Genomic DNA, 19,980 nt, shown 5'->3' on the forward strand with positions numbered 1-19,980 from the left:
TTCCAGAGTGAGTGGAATACATGAGGGGAGAGCAGCTGTGACATCACCTACTAGGTGATCATAGTATGCTATATTTACATTTTATGGCACAATCCCATCATACAGATAGGAGCACATTACCTAATTATCATCTGGATGCCAGGGGAGAGCAATTGCAGGAAAATATGTCAAAGAAGATAAGTCAGGAATCCAAGGATAGGGACAGCTTCCAAACAAAGTCAAGCAGAGAGTAGGAAGCCCTTGTTGGGGGGCAGGGGGAAGGAGTCTTCCATTTTGCTCCAAGCTCCAAGAGCTGTTCAGACATTGTGGACTGCAACCTTAAACATCAGGGCCTTCCAACAGCTTACTACTGGCTTTCCAAGATACAATATCTCACTTTTCTGGGGGATTTGGGCTCATATGTGAGAAACTAGAATACTAGGAATGCTAAAACATTAAAATTAAATTTTCCGTTAATTCTGTCTCATTTGCCTTCCTTTCATGTGCCTTTGCCACAATGCTGAGACTTCAGCTGGTACACGCAACCAACTTTACACTGTCTTTTCTGTTGCAAAGATACCTCCACTACTTTCTCTGCTTCTGAAGCCTTATGCAACTTTCTTATGTAGTATTTTAAGAAAATAGTCTTCCATGGTAAAAATATTGAAGTGTTTTAATGGTTACAGTTGGAAATAGTAAATTATATTGCCTTAAATGTAAATCTGCCCTGTTACTAATAGAAGAGTTTCCCTTTCCCTTTTGAAAATGATGACTAAAGGCTCTGTTTGTTAACAGAGTCTGCAAAGGACGACAATACTACAAAAGACAGCGATGATACCAGTCATTCCGTGTGTGACCAAGAACTTCCCAATGGTAAGTTGTGGGGTCTTTTTTCAGTTTTTTTTTGTATTAAGGACTATTATATATTAAAAGTGAGATGAGAGATTTTCTAGGAGAGTAGAATTCTAATGCTATTTCCTTACACTGGCATCTTGGTGAGATGTGGTTGCCATCATCAATCTTTGTCACTCATTATTTTTAACCAAATTGGCATCACTCATGTTGTTTATTGTTACCTGCCTGGATTCTATAAACAATAGTTTTATAGCCATTGAAATAAAAATATGATAAGAATGAGAATAAGTAAGAGGCATGTGGAGAATAATCCCAGGAGACTAAATCTCTGTATCTCTATCTGTATCCTTGGAATAACAAGAGTAAACAATGCCTGTAGAAATAAAGCAATCTGTAAGAAAATAGAGAGAAGAATCTTTTCCTAATGCAAGCCAGTTTCTTTGCCCAGAATGTAAGAGTACACATTATATTTATATGCAAAGGCAATGAAAACGCAAATAAGAAAAGACACCCCCAAAGCTTCATGTAATTTCTGAAGATTGGTGGCTAAGAAGTATGTAAGTCTTGTGAAGTATATAAGAAATACAAAATTAGTACAAGCTATATCACCAGAATCCAGCCCCAATTTCCAGGAAAAAACAGAATGGCTGAATTTTTTAGAAGCCCATTTCTGCACCATGTTTTAAGTCAACTAAGAATTTCTTGGGAATGTAACGATTTATAAAATGTGCCATCCAGAATTGGATTCTGAAGAAATGAACCAAAGGCTTATTGAAAATCTAAGTGCAGAAAGGGAAACAAAATTCAGACTGAGGAAGGCACAATGGGACAGCTTTGTGTGGTAAAGTACAAATTAAACATATGAAGATTGTTTAAATGATCATTTTTGAATTAGTATCAAAATAATATAACCAAATATCTTTCTTAACTTTGAAAATTTTAAAAATTGTTTAAAGGTGACAATGATGATTTCTACTCTTAGTAATTAAGTCAAAATAACTTGGATAATATCTCTCATTAATAGCAACTAGACAACCTAAATAATATATATATATTTCATTGATTATATTATATTTCATGTAATCCAGTTGCTGTTTATTAAATTTGAGTGTAAATATTAGCATTAGATAAATAGATGATTGATAGAAGATAGATAGATAACAGATAATATATATACATACACACATATGAGTGTAAGAAAGAGGCTATTTAAAGGTGTTAAAGAATTAATAAGACAATAAAGAATTATCCAAGGTCCAAGAGAAGTGACTCTGTGGATTGTGAATCCAAAGTTTAAAACTGCCTTTGTCTTAGGGAATGTACTGGTTCAGCAAAGAATATCTGGATTCACATTTCAAAAAAGTCGGAGGGACTCTTATAGCCCTTTCAAGTGTTATGAGTAGAATGCCCAAAGATACATACACTGGAAGAACAGTGAGTCAGCCAGGGTCTGCTTTCTGAAGCCTGCTACTCATTTTCAAATTCCCTCCATCCCCAAAGTCAATTAATACCAGTCCTGCTGTGGAATGTCTTTCTGTATGCTGTGAATATGTGTTGCTCTCATTGGTTGATGAATAAAACTGCTTTGATCTATGGTAAGGCAGAATACAGAGAGGCAGGATATCCAAGAAGAAATACAGGAGAAGAAGGGCAGAGTCTGAGAGATGCCAGTCAGCCACCAAGGAAGCAAGACATGTAGAGAATGAAGTAGCAATCCATGAACCACATGACAAAACACAGATAAGAAATATGGGTTAATTTAAATGTAAGAGCTAGTTAGTAATAAGCATAAGTCATCAGTCATTTATAATTAATATAAGCCTCTGAGTGAATATTTTTTAAATGGCTGTAGGGTCAGATGAGACAAAATGCCTCTGTTTACATTTATACCCAACACATGCAAGAAAAACACCAATGCACATAAAATAAAGGATAGTGACACTGGATACTCATGAAGGAATAAAGGCAAGATTGGAAATTTTAGCTGTAAATTGTTAATACTGAATAAAAAGAAAGTAAAGACAAGTCAGAAGGAAAGCATGTGATAACTCAAATTAACTCAATGAACACATTCATGTTCTAACAGTATGTTAGACGCATACCAAAGACAGTTTGTAAGCCATAGGTTAGATATGAGGGATATATCTGAATTAAAAATAGTAAAGAAAAAAAGATGACAAACACTAAAGTAGGGGAAGTCAGTTATTGTATAACGGTGAAGTTTTTCATGAATTAAATTATAGAACAAATTGATCAACATCAATATTTGAAGAAATTACATGAAAAACTTTGATAAAAAGTTTCATCAAAACTTTCGAACTCCAAGTGAAACAAATAAAAGTAAATCCAAAGCTAGTCCCATCACAGTTGAAATTGTTGAAATGATCAAATTTCTTCAAATATTATGTACTCCAAACAGAATAAATAGAAATAAATCTATGCAAGTTCCATCACAACAAAATTGCTGCGATCCAAAGATAAAAAGAACATCTAAAAAGTAGTCATCCAACAAACACCTTGCCTCTAGATGACTTTCCAATAGCTACAATGGAAATGCAAAGAAAATTCAACAAAATGATAGGCAACAAAGTACTGAAAATCCTGTAGGAAAAGTGTGTTTCAAGAATAAGAATGAATTAAGACTATTTTATAGGGGATTAAAAGAGGTCCTATCTCCAGGTGCTCCATGGGGTTAGAAGATACTGGTTCCATGGGGTTAGAAGATACTAGTTGCAGGTAGAAAGTCAAAGATCTATGAAAAAATTAAGAGGAAGGTAAATTAAATACATCTTGCTTATTCTCTTGGAAGACAGGAATAGTGTCTCCCTCTATTAGGTCTTTTTCTGATGTCATGGAGAGTAAGAGTGCTAATGAATAGTTGGATTTTGTAAGTCTCAATGACCCCTGAAAGAGAAAAAATGAAGTAAGTCCTGTGAGTCCTGTCTCAGATGATTGCTTGAGGGTTTCCAGGCCATGCCCTACAGGAAGAGGATCAGGCAGAGCTTGATGAGATCCTTGATAGTGAACACAGAGCTGAGAATCCTGGAAACTAATGTATGTATGTAGAGTTGCAGGTCAGAGTCATGAAAAGATAGCATTCCTGCAGATTGACACCAATTGGAGCATAAAGGAAAGGCCATTGCCCATGCTCAAATAAAAGATATTAAACGAAAGATTTGATGCTATTGAATGAGCTTCAATGAGTAGAATGGAGTTGTTCACTGGGTAGGAGCATGTGAGAGCTTCCAGCCTGGACAATTATAAAAATATGTAGCTTTTATTTATGCTTTAGAGGTTAGCTTAAATTCTACATGTTTTTTGTTTGTTTTCTGTCCTTGATTTCCTATAAATTTGCTGCATGTTTTAAATGGTTAAATGAGGAATGGAGAAACAAGGAAAGGAAGCAGAGGAATGAACTGTTTACTTTTGTTTTTGATCAGGATTGTATTCATAGCCTACGTGATCCTAGAACTCACAATATAGCCTAAGCTTGCCTTAAATTTGTGGCAATACTTCTCCCTCAGCTTTCCGATGTTGACATTATAGGTATTAGTCACCATGCTTGATATGACTTACTAACGGCAAGCTACCAAACAAAGATTATGGCAGAGTGCCCAAGACTAGCACTGCAGGGTCTTAGCCCAACTACGGAAGGCTGAGCTGGGTCCGAGGAAAGATAAGTGTGCTGCTTGCCCATTTCCCGGCCTCCCAGGATCCTGGAGACAATCAGTCGCATCAGGGAGTCTAGTCAAGCAGGAACTCATTTATTGTTCCACAGTAAGTGACTTTTAAAGGCAAAAAAAAAAAAACCACAGAGTGAGAAAACAGCTGGCCAACAGTTTAAAGGTCAGCCTATCACATACCTAGGTGCCCTATGCTTTACTTAGTGAACACAAGCTATTCATACAATGACCTCATTTGGTTAAATCTAGGCAACCAATCATCTTTTTTGTAAACAACTCAGGACTTGGTCATCTGACTTCCCCTCAGCACCATCTTTGACTGGCTTCTGTACCTTACATATTCCCTCTTATTTTTAGACTCTTGCCCACCTCATTTCAAAATATGGGCCTCTTGGCACCTCCACAGAGGTTCACCTCTAATAGCACCTTTTGTCAAGGTTCTCTCAAAAGGGAGCTATGTTCAAGGCTGAACCTATCACAATGTACCTGAGGGGTCATCAGTTGGGTCTCTTGAGTCTTTGTTTTGCTTAGTCTGACCAGCTTATTGAAAAGGAAAGGCCCAAAGAGAGAAATTAAGGTTATTACTATAAAGGGTGAAGATTGCCTTATCTAGGAGTCCATCCCCATTTTCTCACACCTCCATTGTCTCACACAGTAGACAGCATCCACCCCACCACAGTTGGATATGTACTTTGCTGTTCAATTGCTGCCCGGACATATGTAAAAGTCAGTGTCCCTTAAAGCTGCCCTATTGGAAACTTGTGAGCAGTCCGGGAATTGGGAGTCCAATATGTGGGGCAGGTGGCACTCTCACAACTCTCCACATTCAGACTGTACTTGATGAAGAGAGGTTCGGTCTTCCACATTCCAGGATCCTTGGGCCAGGTCACAGAGGTAAAAGAAGAACATAGGCCATCAGGTCTGGGGGACTGCCTCATTCATGGTGCTGTTAAGGACATCTCCATTGATGGAACTGATCACCACCCATGTCATCTTTTGAAGATGATGAAGGTTCTGCTGGGTGGTCACTGGAGCAGTCAGCATCAGCAGTGGGAACATCAGAGCAGTCAGGAAGTGGTACAACATCTGTAACTTTTAAACAACACAAGAGCTTCTCAAAGGTTTGAGGCCTTTGGACATAGTTAAGTATCATTGTATTTGGTCCTCTTATTTTGGAAGACAAGCCTTGACCACAATTGTTGCTTCCTTTCATTGTTGGTCAACCTGTTCTTGGTCATCCCCCTGCATTGTGGGAACAGGCAGGAATTTTAGATTTCTGGTCAGAAGCCAGATGGGTGCTTCCTCCCCTTTGGGAAAGATACATCCAAATCCTCTTCCCTCAGTAATTAATGGGTCTGGGTCCCTCCATTGAGATGTTTATAGGACTTTCCATTTGATCTTAACTTGGGGTTTGGGGTTTAGGTGGCCCCAGTGTTTTTGGAACTTAGATTCGATTGCTCCCTTAAAAAATTAAAATATTGGGCCTGGAGAGATGGCTCAGAGGTTAAGAGCACTGACTGCTCTTCCAGAGGTCCTGAGTTCAATTCCCAGCAACCACATGGTGGCTCACAACCATCCATAATGAGTTCTGGTGCCCTCTTCTGGAGTGCAGACACACATGGAGGCAGGATGTTGTATTCATAATAAATAAATAAATCTTTTTAAAAAATTAAAATATTAATAGTAAATAAAGCCATTGCTAGTTGTAATGGGGTCTGATTTCCCCTTTTTGTTTTAAAAGTTGTTCTTAAGACATTGATGGTTTCTATTTTACAGTTGATTTTCCCTGAGAATTGAAGGGATTTCTATAGTAAGTTTGATGTGTCATTTATTGAAAAATTCTGCCATGCAATTACTGGCAAAGCAAGGGCCATTAGCAGTCTTAACCTGTGTAGGTAATCCTAAGGTTGTGAAACATTGGAGAAAATGTGCTTGAGCATATTTGTTTTTCTTTATTGTATGTGCAGTGGCCCAACAGGCCCCTGAATAATTGTCTATGGAGACAAAAACATACTTCTGTTTTCCAAAATCTAGAAAATGAGTAACATCAGTTTTCCAGAGGATATGGGTCATAGACCTCTGGAGTTAACTCCTGGTGGCTGTAGAAGAGGAACTCTTAGATATGGTTGACAAGATTTGTAGGTGTGAACTCTCCTTTTTAGATCTTTTATAGGAATCATTGAGTATCTATTATGTATTCCCCTCCAGTTGACATGGGTCATATCATGCAATTGAGTGGCTTTCTGTAGGGTTAGTACCTCTGGGGCTGTCACCAGTCTGTTTGCCCATTCATTGCCCTTAGTCAGGAACCCTGGAAGGGTTGAAATCTTTGGTGGCTTGGTATCCCCTAGAGGCAACATAGGTAGAGACTGCTTGGCCCTGTCAGTTAAGATGCAAATGGTTTCCAGGATGGGCTTGGATGGAAACAAGGAAGGCATTGTAAGGGGGAGTCTCTGTAAAAGACTCTGTAAAACCCATGTGATGTCCCATAGTGGCAATCAATACTCCCTATAAATCCTTCTAAGACCGGAGGAAGGCAGGAGTTATCCCTAGCAAGCCATTCATCATCTGCCACCCGGAAGGGCAAGACAATGGTATGGGGGTCTAGCCCATAGTGTCGCTGGGCCTGGGTCCTGCCCTTTATGATAGAGTCAGCTATAGTAGTCCAGTCTATATTAGCCCCATGCTGCAGAGGCCATCTATTCCAGACTGATGTCTTTGGGGCTGAGATCGGAACCAGCCGAACAACCCTGAGTGGGAGAGTATAGATGAGGGAAGGCCTACCTATCCAATGATGTTAAGAACGAGACAGAGATATCTGGTCATATTAGGGAGGGTCTTTTTGAAGCAGAGTCTTAAGTAACCATCCAAAAGTGGGAGTAATGGCAGAAGACATTTTTATCATGTATAAAGGGCTGAAGAGGAAATATTTCCTCTAATCCTAGAGACACTCCTAATCAGCATGTATTCAAGCTTTCAGACACTCCACACCAGCATGTCTCACTAGCCTTCAGGCTGGGTGTAGACTCGTCCTGGCCCAGGTCTTTTGCTATACAGAAATAGGAGCCATTCCCCACCAAGGCCAGGCATCCGGTAATCAACAGTTATCTAAAGGACAATAGAAGTTCTGAGCCCTTAGAGTTTGTGGCTGGGTAGAGCATATTTCTAGAATATTACGTGGGCACCAAAAGTCAACCAGCTGATCTGAGAGTAGACCCATAGTATTCTTTCCAAAGACATATGGATCCATTCCAATGGCTCGCTATACTGGGTTAGAACAACTGTAATCAGAGAGGCTCCAGAAAACAGCCAGAGGGACAAGGGCCTACTCACTGAAAACCTTCTTAGAGAGCATTTGTCCAAGACCTTCTGAAAGACAAGGAGTATCTCGCTGTGTACCTTTGTCATATTTATATTAACATGAGGCACCTTGTCCTTTAGCAGGATGTACAGGGGTACCAGGTCGTCTGTGGGGATTGACACTCAGGGTCTCAGCTAATTAATTTCCCCCAGTAAGTGCTGGAGCTGGGTCAGAGTCATAGATTCAGATACTTCCAAAACAGGCTTAGGCAGGCTAGCCTCTGTCAGCATGAGGCACGACCCAAGTACATTGAAGGAGGGTACCTTTTGGGCCTTTTATGGGGCAACAGTAAAGCCTCCTTTTTTTTTAAACAATTGGAGCACCTGTGTCACAAAGCCCTCCAGATATGTTGGATCCTGATGTCCCAAAATTAAATCATCCATACAAGCATATATTATTGAATTCTTTGACTTTATCATAGACCTTAAGAGAGTAGCAAGATACTGTTGCCAGAAGGCCTAGCTATTAGCCATTCCCTGTGGTAGCACTACCCATTCAAAACATTGATCAGGTTTAGAATAATTAAGTGAAGGAACAGAGAAAAGGCATATTTATCATAATTCTCTGGATGTATTAGTATAGAAAAGAACCAATCTTTAATATCAATTACCATAAATATGTATTCTGTGGGAAAGCAGGAGTCCAGGGAATGCCCCTTTAGGGGGAGCCCATTAGTTCCATCCTCTCATTTATCTTGTGCAAATCTTGAAGCTTGCACCACACCCCAGACACCTTTTGAATTACAAACACCAGGGTGTTCCATGGACTCAGAAGGGTGGATATGTTCCAGTCTTAATTGTTCATCCATTAGCTGATGGAGTGCTAGCAGCTTAGGTTTAGTCAGTGGTCACTGCTCCATGCATACAGGTTTCCCCGGTACCCATCTTATAGGGGGCTCTTGGGGGGCATTGACCCTTATGATTGGGGGTATGCCTGGATAGACCTCTCAGGCTCCCCCTGTAGTTGTGGGGATTGAAAAATCCTTCTCTGTGACCCCCTTTAGGTCCTTTCCAACCCTTTGTGCCTCTTTCTTTTCCTCATAAAAAGCCCGATGATCTCTGGTCATAATGGTATCCATTTGATCTAACATGTCCTGTCCCAGCAAATTGGCAGGAAGGCCTTTGACCATTAAGGGGCATATCTATCCTTGGTCCCCACCTGGGCTAGTCCAGCCACATTAAGGCCACTGTTTCTCTTGATTGGGAGTTACTTCCTACTGCCAAAACCGAGGGCCCAGGTACAAGCTTCGTACATCCTTCTCCCAGAGTACTGTCCTGTCTGTCCCTGTGTCTACCAAACAGTGGAACTTCTTACAGCCAATAAAAATGGTCATTGTTGGGCAAATTCCTTTAATCAAGGGGACAGTCCAGTAGGCTTGTGTTGTCTAGGTATGAGACCTTCCAATCCTAACTTTAGAGAGGCTTCCTCCCTTTTTTAATGGGACCAGAGGCAGCCTCTTCTCTAGTTTAAAGGCTTCCCCTCCAGGTCAAATTTTGATCTACAGTCCTTCTTCCAATGGTATTCGTTCCTGCACCAAGGGTATGGAGGTGGAAGGGGGCTTAGCCCCTCCTGGCCTGTTGGGGGGCTGTTGAGGACAATCTCTTTTATTTTTTAAAAAGATTTATTTATTTATTGTGTATACAGTGTTCTGCCTGCCTGTCAGAAAAGGGCACCAGAATTGAACTCAGGACCTCTGGAAAAGAAGTCAGTGTTCTTAACCTATGAGCCATCTCTGTAGCCCAACAATCTCTTTTATAATGGCCTTCCTGCCCATATCTAAAATATGCCTCTTTTCCCAGCGGCCTCCAGGACCTGGGTTACCAGGGCCTGGGTGATGGCCTCCATCATGGCGATTGTCTGTGCCTGTAAAGCCAGGGCCAGAGACTGGGATTGGTGTTGCTGGGTACCTACATCCTGAAGGCTACCACTCATCTGCTCAGGGAACTGTCTTTTAATCCCATGCAGGCAATTCTATAGTCCCCATTCATCCCTTCTCATACCAGCAACTTAATAAATTGTTCTCTGAGGTCTCTGGGCAGCATCTTGCACGGAATGCTCTGTTGGACCTGTTCTATAAATTCTGGCAAAGGCTTGCCAGGCTTCTGCCTCACCCAACCTTTGGGGACTCAGTAGGCCCATCATCTAGTTTAGCCCAGGTGTTCAACCTGGCCTGCCTTACTTGATCCTGATACTGCCCAGGGAAGCCTGCTTGCTGAACCCAGTGGAGTAACTGTCTCCCATTCCCGACAGCATAGCATAGGTAATAGGGATGGCAGGGTTAGTTTGCCTATTTGCCTCAGCTCATACCCTACATTCCTCCTTATAAAAGGTACACCATTTGATAAACTAAGAACCAGGTAGGACTGCCTTAGCCACATACAGCCAGTCCTTAGGAACTTACAGATGATAGGTGATATCCTGTAACAGGGTCTGTGCCCAAGGAGAATTTGGGTCATCTTCTGCCATGCCTTGTTTGCAGAGCTCTTTAAGATCCTTGGCCTTCCAAGGATACCATTCTAGAAGCCTGCTAGGCCCAGGGGCCAAGTTTACTGGGTAGTTGCATCCTCCTGTCTGGTCGATCATAGATGTCCAGGTCCCATAGATTTTCTCTGATGGTGGTATAAGGGGACCCAGCCTCCTTGCTCCTCGGAGTGTAAGGCAGGGGTCTGGAGTTATCTGGGGTGGATGGTTTGGCAGATTTCTCCAGTCCTTCTTCCTTCTTACTGAAAATAGAGTTACCCACACTGAGGGTCTCACTTACCCTGAGAGACCTCTTGGCCTCAGGTGAGACTTAGGTCCTTTGTGCCCCAGGTTCGGGTGCCAGTTGCAGGGTCTTAGCCCAACCACAGAAGGGTGAACTGGGAAAGTTAAGTGCACTGCTTGCCCGTTTCCCAGTCTCCCAGAATCCCAGAGGCAATCAGACACATCAGGGAGTCTAGACAAGCAGGAACTCACTTATTGTCCCACAGTAAGCATCTTTTAAAGGAAAAAACACAGAGTGGGAAAACAGTCAGCCAATGGTTTTAAAGGTCTAGCATGTTCCTAGGCACCCCACACTTTACCCAGTGAACACAAGTTGTTCATGCAGTGACCTTATCTGGTTTGCTCTAGGCAACCAATCATCTTTTTTTTGTAAACAACTCAAGATTTGCCCTTCTGACTTCTCCTCAGCACCATCTTTGACTTGTTTGTGTGCTCTACATGACACATATAAGGCTAATCGTCCATAGAGGTAACACCCAAATTAAAAATTATGTACTATGTTTCTAAGAATATAAATTACCTTTAAGAATATCCTTGAAAATTCATGTTAATTATGATACTGCATACCTATAATCCTATTACCTAGGAGGTTGAAACCTGAAGATTACAAGTTCAGTACCAGACCAGGCAACAGAGCAAGAACACACACACACACACACACACACACACACACACACACACACACTTGTACAAGAATCACAAATATAATGAAGTCACAATAGAATTAAAACAAGATGTCCTGCTTTCCTAATTTCTCCCAAACTCATTATGAACACAAAAGTATATTCAATAATTCATACAATAATAAATGTAAGCAACTTTTCAATGAATGCATACTGTATCAAATGAAGGGACAGAAATACAAACAAATAGGTGTGAGTGTGCATTCATAAAATTAGGTTGTCAAGTGTAAGAACCAGAACAATTTAAGTTCAATAAGATTGTAAAAACTTAAATGATGGAATCAGGAAAATAAAAGGTATATTTGTGGAAATAAACATCAAATGAGAACAGGGGAAGGTGACTTTGGAACCTATCAGTCAAAAGGTTCAAAGAAGAAAGAGTAGGTCATTTCATACTGATGAAAATTTGAGTCCCTTGTTAAATATTACAGTGATGGGTCTTCATGTGTCAGATGGTGAAATAAGATATAATACACATCAAAACCTGTTGAAAATACAGCAGGGAATTCACAGATGTAATATGGTCAGCAATAATAGAACAAATAGACCAAAAATAACATGGGATGTTTTTAGAATGTGATTAACAGTGTAGTCCTGCTGTAGGAAGTGGCAGGCAAATCAATGAAACAGACTAACGAGTCTAAAAGTGAGACCAAGTACATGCTCAAGCTGACATTGCAAAGACAGATGACTCAGTAAGTGACCTTAAGACAACTTGTTGGAAAAAAATAAACTGAATACAAACTTTAATCCTTACACCAACATAAGCTTCAGAAAGGGTAAGGATGAAATTTAAAAGTAATATAAAATATTAGAATAAAAGAACCAAAGGTTATTCAACACTAAAAATAATGAGCTATCAATGCAAAAAAAGACAGAGCTAACTTAAATGCGTATTATTAAGTGAAAGAAGCCAATCAGGAAAATCTATGGACCACATGAGTCCAGTTGTATGACATTAAATTAGGAGCATGAAGAAGGGTAAACATCAGTGCTTTCTAGGTTCTGGCTGGGGGCTACAGGGGAGTGAATAGGAAGAGACAGAAGAATCCCAGGATACTGAAAATACTCAGAATAACATTAAGGTGACATCTGTTACCATGCATTTAGCCAATCTTGTGAAATGTGTAACACCAAAATGAATCTCAGTGTGAGAAAATACTGTGGTGAAACCAGTGTGAGCCCAACAGTTGTAGCAAATATACTACTCAGACTGTGAAAACAAGCTGTGGGGAGTCAAAGAGGTTTCCACTGAGGATATGCGGCATATGGTATGTTTCTATACCTTCCTTTTACTTTTGCTTTGAGCCTAAAACATCTCTAGAATATAGATTTAAAATAGCTTTTGTTTTGTGTATTCTACAAAATAAAGACATATGTCAGTGGTTCTCAACCTTCCTAATGCTGTGACCCTTTATATAATTCCTCATGTGGTGCTATCCCCCACCAATATATTTTGTTGTAACTTCATAACTGTAATTTTGCTACTGTTATAAATAATAATATAAATATCTGTTTTCTAATAGTCTTGGGTGACCCCTGTGAAAGGATAATTCAATCCCCAAAGGGGTCGCAGCCCACAGGTTCAGAACTACTGATGTATATGGATATATTTGGAATGCATGGATGTATGCTCATGTACATATATGCAAAAAAGGGAGTAAGTTACTACATCTGATTGTATAAATTTAATGTGAAAAGTAAAGGCCAAGATCGGTTCTAAGCAATATGTACTGGGAAGCATAGTCCCATCTAAATGACAAGTACATAATGTTCTTTGAGAAAAAGTAGTTCACTTACCAGTAAGAAAAGCAAACGATCAAAAATGAGAGAAACAGTAGCTTAATAGAAAAATGAGCAACAGTTACTCAACTGTAGTTATTTAGAAATGAAATAGTCATAAATGAAAAGATACGTTTATCTCCACTTTTCTAAAAGGAAAAAAACATAAAACAGGAATAGCTTACCTTCTCATCTCGAATAACTGAAAATATATGAAGTTGGGGAAACAGTTTTTGAACACATTCACTATAAGTAGAGACAAAGGCCATCAACTTGCCACTAGCAATTTTGGTATAACCTATTTAAAGCATATGGAGATATTTATTCATAAGGTATCTATTACAATATGGCATTTAGCAACACACACAAAAACTTTAAAAACACCCCCAAATTAATCCATCACTGGAATACTACACATCTTTTCAAAATACGGCTATTGAAAAAGTGAATGACTTTATAAAAATATGAGATAAAATGCAAAAAGTAAAGGATAAATTCATTTGATCATAAGATGTATTTACAAACTTACACATATGCACCTACCAGATAAATCAAGGAATGCGTAAGAATTGCATATTTGTTTATATGTGTATATATACACATGAGAAAGATAGCAATTCACAATAGTAAAAGTGGCAACTTGGCAGGGCGGTGGTGGCGCACACGTTTAGTCCCAGCACTCGGGAGGCAGAGGCAGGCGGATCTCTGTGAGTTCGAGGCCAGGCTGGACCGACAGCCTCCAAAACAATACAGAGAAACCCTGTCTCGTTAAAAAAAAGAGTGGCCAACTCTGTAAAATTATGTACAATTCTTAGTTCTTGTAGGTATTGTATTCACAGTGAAAGTTTATTTGTCATAACTATTGTAAAGAGAAGCCTTTTCCTTGAGAGAAGCCTTCCCGCCAGCCTGGTTCCAGAGCCGCATCAGTCCCAAATAAACACACAGGAGGCTATGTTAATTATGAAGCTGTTGGCCTTGTTTGTTTCTTACTGGCTAGCTCTGACTTAAGTAATTACCCCATAATTGTTAATCTAAGTATTTCTCTTACCGGAGAATAGTTCCGGGCTTCCTACCCCATGGCGTTACATCTTGACTCTCTGTGTTTCTCCTTCCCAGAGTTCTCCTGGATTCCTAGTCCCACCTATCTAGATTCCTATTGGCCAGCAGTGCTTTATTGACAAATGCACAGGACTTCCCCCCAACAAACTATAAAGAACATTATTTCACAAATGACTAACATTAGAAGAGTCACTTTTATGGGCAACTATGGATATTTAGGAGATAATCATATTCATGTTAGTATAGTTATCTTTTGTTTTTAATCTGGGGTGTTTGGACATGGTAAAGACTCAATGCTGAATATTAACAACAAATTTCAATTTGAAAAATAAAGTGATTTTATTTAAGACAAATGTCAAAGAAACAAAGTCTTTACTCTTAGAAAAATCTGAGCATCTAATAGCCTGTAAACCAAACAGCTATATTGTTGTTGCATTTGTCCCCAATGGTCTGTTTACACAGTGAGTTTAAGTTTAGCCCCTAGAAATGCTTCATTCCAGACTGATGTCCCTAGACCAATTTTTATGCAAATTAACCAGAGCTGAAGCATTAGCTTGAGCCAAACTTAATTACCAGGGCTTCGAGAAACAATCATGTGATCCATTTCTGAGGAAAAGTGAATGGATTTGTGGATTATCTGTTCTAATGCCCCTCCCATTAGTGTGGGTGATTGAGTTTGTTGTATGAAAAATATATACACAAACTGCGAAATCCTTTGTATTCTTTTGTCTCCTCTGCCAGGAGGATTAGGTCAGAGGGCTGTGAGGATTCTAAGCCACTGAATATAAAGACAAACAAAGCTGGTCCCATGGGGCCAAGAAAGTAGGAAGAACTAGCAGGCCTGAGAGGCCAAAGGCAAAAGGGTTGAGAGCCCAGCAGTTGCCCCCAACACAGGGGCCAGGTGCAGGGAGCAGCGCTGAGCTCACACATCTTGTCTTTAGAATGTCAGATCCTGGCAGGCTGTGAGCTGAGCAAACAGGATCATTCTTGAATTTCAAAGCTGGAGACTTTATGTCACCTTCAATTTTCACACCACGTTTCAGGGGGGAAATGGAAAAACAAGAGAAAGTATAGATTTCTATTCCGGAAATGATTGCCAAAATATACTATGCACTCAGGTGGAACTGACCAAGAGTAGAGAAAAATGAAGAGGGCAGTGGGGAAATATTCCCTCCAAAGCACTGAAATGACCTTTCTTATTGTCTGTGTGGGTCAAGGCAGCCCTGCTCTTCACTCCGAGCCTCTCATCCCCACTCAAACAGAACCAGCCTTCTCAGCAGTGCCGGACTCTATGGAACCGTGATCATGAGTTGAAGCCAATGCTTCATTGGGGACCCTCAGGAGAGGGAATGCCTCTGCTCCAGGAACACCCTACTCTTTCAAAATTATTTTACAGAGAAACCCAGACCACGTATAATGGCTTAAAGAGGACAGCAAGGACCTAGTGTGATGAGTGCATTTAATGGTCATGTCTCCATGTCAACAGAGACAGAGAACAGGCTCCCTCCATTATCAGTGAAGGCTGGAATTCATCATATAGACTGCTCACCATCAGTACATAGAATAATCAAGGAGATTGTCTAGCATCGCAGGCATTTATCAACCATAAATGATGCAACTGAGGCCCAGAGAGGTTGAAGTTTGCATAAAACATCTATTTAGCCTTAGTCTAGAAATAAAATTCTTTGTAACAACATGGTCCATGGAGTGCTGTGTAGCATAAGGCACTTGCTTTATTAAAGGATGAAAAGGAAGTAAGTTTTAGTCCCTGATGACTATGCAGACTTTGACAAGCAGTATAGCAGAGGGCCAGCTAAATAGACAATTATTGTTGGTGCCCCATGCTAGGCTCTGGGAAGGAAGACATGAATAAGACAGATTTTCTCTGTGCAATATGCATAAGCTACTGAGACAGGAAAATAGATACAACTACATCAGTGTGAAAGGAGGGGAACAGACAAAAAGAAAGGAATTCAGGGAACAAAGTGTTATACAAAACGTAACTCTCACTTCAAGAGATAAAACAGTTTATTTTGGGGCCAAATATGAGTGACCACAGCTCAGGAACGCAGATCAAGCATACCTCAAATTCACTTCCTTTATCCAGCATGAAAGCAATTTCATGGAGACCAAAGAAAGTCATAAATCTAGACTCTTTCCACATTCGCTGTTGGAAACATCAGAGAGGTGGGTAACAGAGAGAAGAGTGAGGACTCTCATCTCTAGGCCTCCAATGCTGTCTGATGATATTCTCAGTCATTGGATGAAGCTAGTAGTCCGCTAAATTAATACACCCCAAGGATATTTATCTGTTATTCACATGTTATATCTGTTACTACACAGAGATGAGTAATAGTTAAAGGACTGAAGATATCCCAAGAAAGATTATAATTAGTCTCTGGACCTGCAACATTGCAACCACTTTACATACCTAAGTTGAAGTTCTAATCAGTCAGTTAACCTTTCTGGATGCAGCTTCTTCTCAAAACTTTTCCTTCCGTCCAGGCAGTGGTGGCGCACAGGAGGCAGAGGCAAGCAGATCTCTGTGAGTTCAAGGCTAGCCTATTCTACAAAGTGAGTGCCAGGACAGGCTCCAAAGCTACAGAGAAACCCTGTCTCAAAAAACAAAACAAACAAACAAACCATTTCCTTCATAAAAGACAAAAAAGTAATAGGCCCTGCTTAGGGAGTCTGAGACTGTGTGTGTGTGTGTGTGTGTGTGTGTGTGTGTGTGTGTGTGTGTGTGTGAGAGAGAGAGAGAGAGAGAGAGTGAGTGTGTGTGTGTTTATGTGTGTATATGTGTGTGAGTGGGAGTACATGCTTATATATGTGTATGTGCAAGTAAGTGTGTATGTGTGTGTATATATATGTGTATGTTTGTGCTTGTGTGTGTTTGTGTCAGTATAAATAAATCAGTGGCTTAAATTTGAAAAACACGAGTTTACTATGTAGGAAATGACAAAAAAAGAGCATTTCAGCTGGATTTGGCTAGATTGATTACACACACACACACATACACACATGCACCCCCACTCCTCAATACATTCCCCACACACATATGCACACATGATCACACATGTGCAAAACACACACACACATTTTAGCCAAACCAAATGTTTTTTCTTCTATATTACTGAAAGCATTTTTGTTTTCAAGGTAATTATTAAATTTTAGAATATGAAAGATACAGAATATAACATGCATATTAGCAAAATTAATATAAAAATCAAAGTCACCTACCATTCAGTGATAATCCTTACTGACATTTGAGAGGACAGCTTTCTAGAATTTTTCTCCACTAATGTAAATGTGTGGAAGGACACATGTGTTTGTATATAAAATATTAAAGTATATTCTGCCTCCTAAAGTCTTTTTAAAACTACACACACACACATACACACACTGAATATATAACCTATAATATATAAGCCCTGCAGTTACCATTTCAAATTCCTCTTCACTTACTACTTAGCTATCAATTTATTTTTATGCAACAGTTTGATATCTAAAGCACTTGTTTACCTACCACTACTCTTCTCCTTTATGGCATCCATTCTAGATGGGTGTTGTTATTATGTTCTTGGATGTAGAATTTTTTCTAAGTGTCTTAATTTCCTGTTCATTACACAATTTCCTTATCAATCATACTATGTATTGCTGAAACAGAAAAAAACACTTCCTGTACTTTTTGCTTTTATGAACATATACTTCCCCAAAATATATTCTCTTAGTGTTTTGGGTTTTCAAGATTTTATTTTTATTTTTAAGTGTGTGTGTGTGAGTGTGTGTGTCAGTTTATGTGTGTATATGTGTGTGAGTGTATGCTTATGTATGTGTATGTGCAAGTGTGTATGTGTGTGTATACATATGTATATATACAAATATGTGTGTGTGTGTGTGAGTGCACATGCATGTGTGGGGAACCTGTAGGAGCTAGAAGAGGGCATCAGATCCCCTGGAGCTGGACATACAGGTGTTGCTGGAAGAGTGCTATATACTCTTAACTGCTGAGCCATCTCTCTAAGCCCTATGCTTCAATTTTTATCCCTCCTTTATGTGACTGGGAATAACTATCCAGTTAACATGTTTTCTAGGAAAAAATTGAAGAATATAGTCTTTATTTTCTATGTGATGCAATCTGTCTTTCCATGCAGCCATTCTGGTGTGCCTGTCTTGCATTTACCTAGAGAAGGTCTAGAATCCAAAACCTGTGGTTCACTTTTTAACAGAAATGAAATTCGTGTTCTCTCTCTTCATTCCTTGAGGCTGATTTTATAAGCCCAATTTTAGAATTTTACATTTATCCTTAACAGATCCTCCTCTCACTTTCACAAACATTTCTGATTGTATCAGTCAATATATTGTTTTCCATTCTGCTTTCTGCCATCTAAAAATCATCTCAAAGTGATTTAAAAACTAAAATGGATAGAACTCTGTTTGGTGTCTTCCTGGAAAGAACTTCCTTGTGGGATAGATACCTTGCTCTTGTAGCTGTGGACATTTTGGGCATAAGCACTCATCTGTTTGTGCACACCTATCCCAACACCTCACATAGCCAGGGCCGCTGGCACTTTACATATGGCAGAAGAAATAGCTGCTCATGTGGCCACCAGCTCTTTCATTTATACTCAAAGGTGATAAAGATGAAACTGGCCTGAAGACTTTTTATTGCTTGCTACACCTTATCAGATAATTTTATGACCAGTAGTAACAAGACCCCATCTAAAGAAGGAAGAGAACACATAGAGTTCTTATGCATTTCTGCCAGAGGTTAAAAGCTAACAGATTCTTTACCACACTATTTCATATCATCTAGTAAACTTAAGAAAGTAATTCCCAGTTGCTTAGCAATTTCACTTCTGGGTGATGATCAAATGATATGAATAATTTTTCCACAAAGGAGCACACTGAAATGTTTTTGCAGTCTTACTCAGAATAGTCCCCAACTGGAAATTACTCAATTTCATATGGCATCATGCAGCAGACTAATAGACATCAAATAGGAATTGTCAATTAATGTGTTCAAAAGTGAAACTAATCTCACACACAACAAATACTTGAAAATTAAGACTTTTTAAAGAGCATGCATTTTTGCTTATGTAAATTCTAGTGGTAAGCAAAACTGTTGCCTGTTGAAGAAGAACCTACTGAAAGAAACCACTGGTGCAAGAGGTATTCTTGATCCCAGTGAGGTTAGACAGAGAGTTATGTGAATTACATGAAGAGTCATCAACTATACAATGATGACTTGTGTGTTTTATTCTATGCATGTACATTTTAAAATGCAAAACAAAGATATTTGCAAGAAAAGCATTAAGAGAAATGGTACTGTAGGCAATCGGAACTGGTAAGTATGTAGAAGGCAGAATGACTGTCACAGTTCTTTCCTCAGAGGCCAGCTCAACGAGTGGAGATAACAGATGTGAAGTGCTTCAGCAGATTCTGAGTCAGTAACTTACTGGTTGCACACAAGTTCTGTAGGTTGCTGCTTCATGAGCATTAGCATATATGTGTTATAATGGAGATCTTGAACAAAAATTATGTAAGTTAGAATTCTATATGAGTAGAGTGGTGCCTGAAAGCTTGTAAAAGCTTCTAGATAATTCCATTGTTGCTTGTCAATGATGAACCATAATTTGAGGATGACCGAGGAAATGTGAGAGGAGTGGAGCTTAACCCAGGTAAAAGGTTTGGGTCAAATCCATATTCGAAAGGTCCTCTTTTCCAGCAATTTAACACACAGACAAAACAGGTGAGGGGAGGTGAGAATGAAAGTCCCAACCCTAAGTACCCTGAGTCAGAAAAGGGAAGGGGG

General features: G+C 39.6%; 1 protein-coding gene across 2 annotated transcripts in view; it reads left to right on the plus strand.

The window, feature by feature from the left end:
* The window catches only part of Macrod2 (mono-ADP ribosylhydrolase 2), a 1,968,454-nt gene that overhangs the window by 1,868,430 nt on the left and 80,044 nt on the right, over positions 1 to 19,980 (plus strand). For both annotated transcript variants that reach the window (XM_040746387.1, XM_040746388.1), the window contains exon 14: positions 775 to 852. In XM_040746387.1, coding sequence (XP_040602321.1) covers positions 775 to 852 — 78 coding nt within the window. The remainder of the gene's footprint in view (positions 1 to 774; positions 853 to 19,980) is intronic.

This window comes from Mesocricetus auratus, unplaced genomic scaffold, assembly GCF_017639785.1.
Source record: "Mesocricetus auratus isolate SY011 unplaced genomic scaffold, BCM_Maur_2.0 Super-Scaffold_100004, whole genome shotgun sequence".
NCBI lineage: Eukaryota > Metazoa > Chordata > Mammalia > Rodentia > Cricetidae > Mesocricetus > Mesocricetus auratus.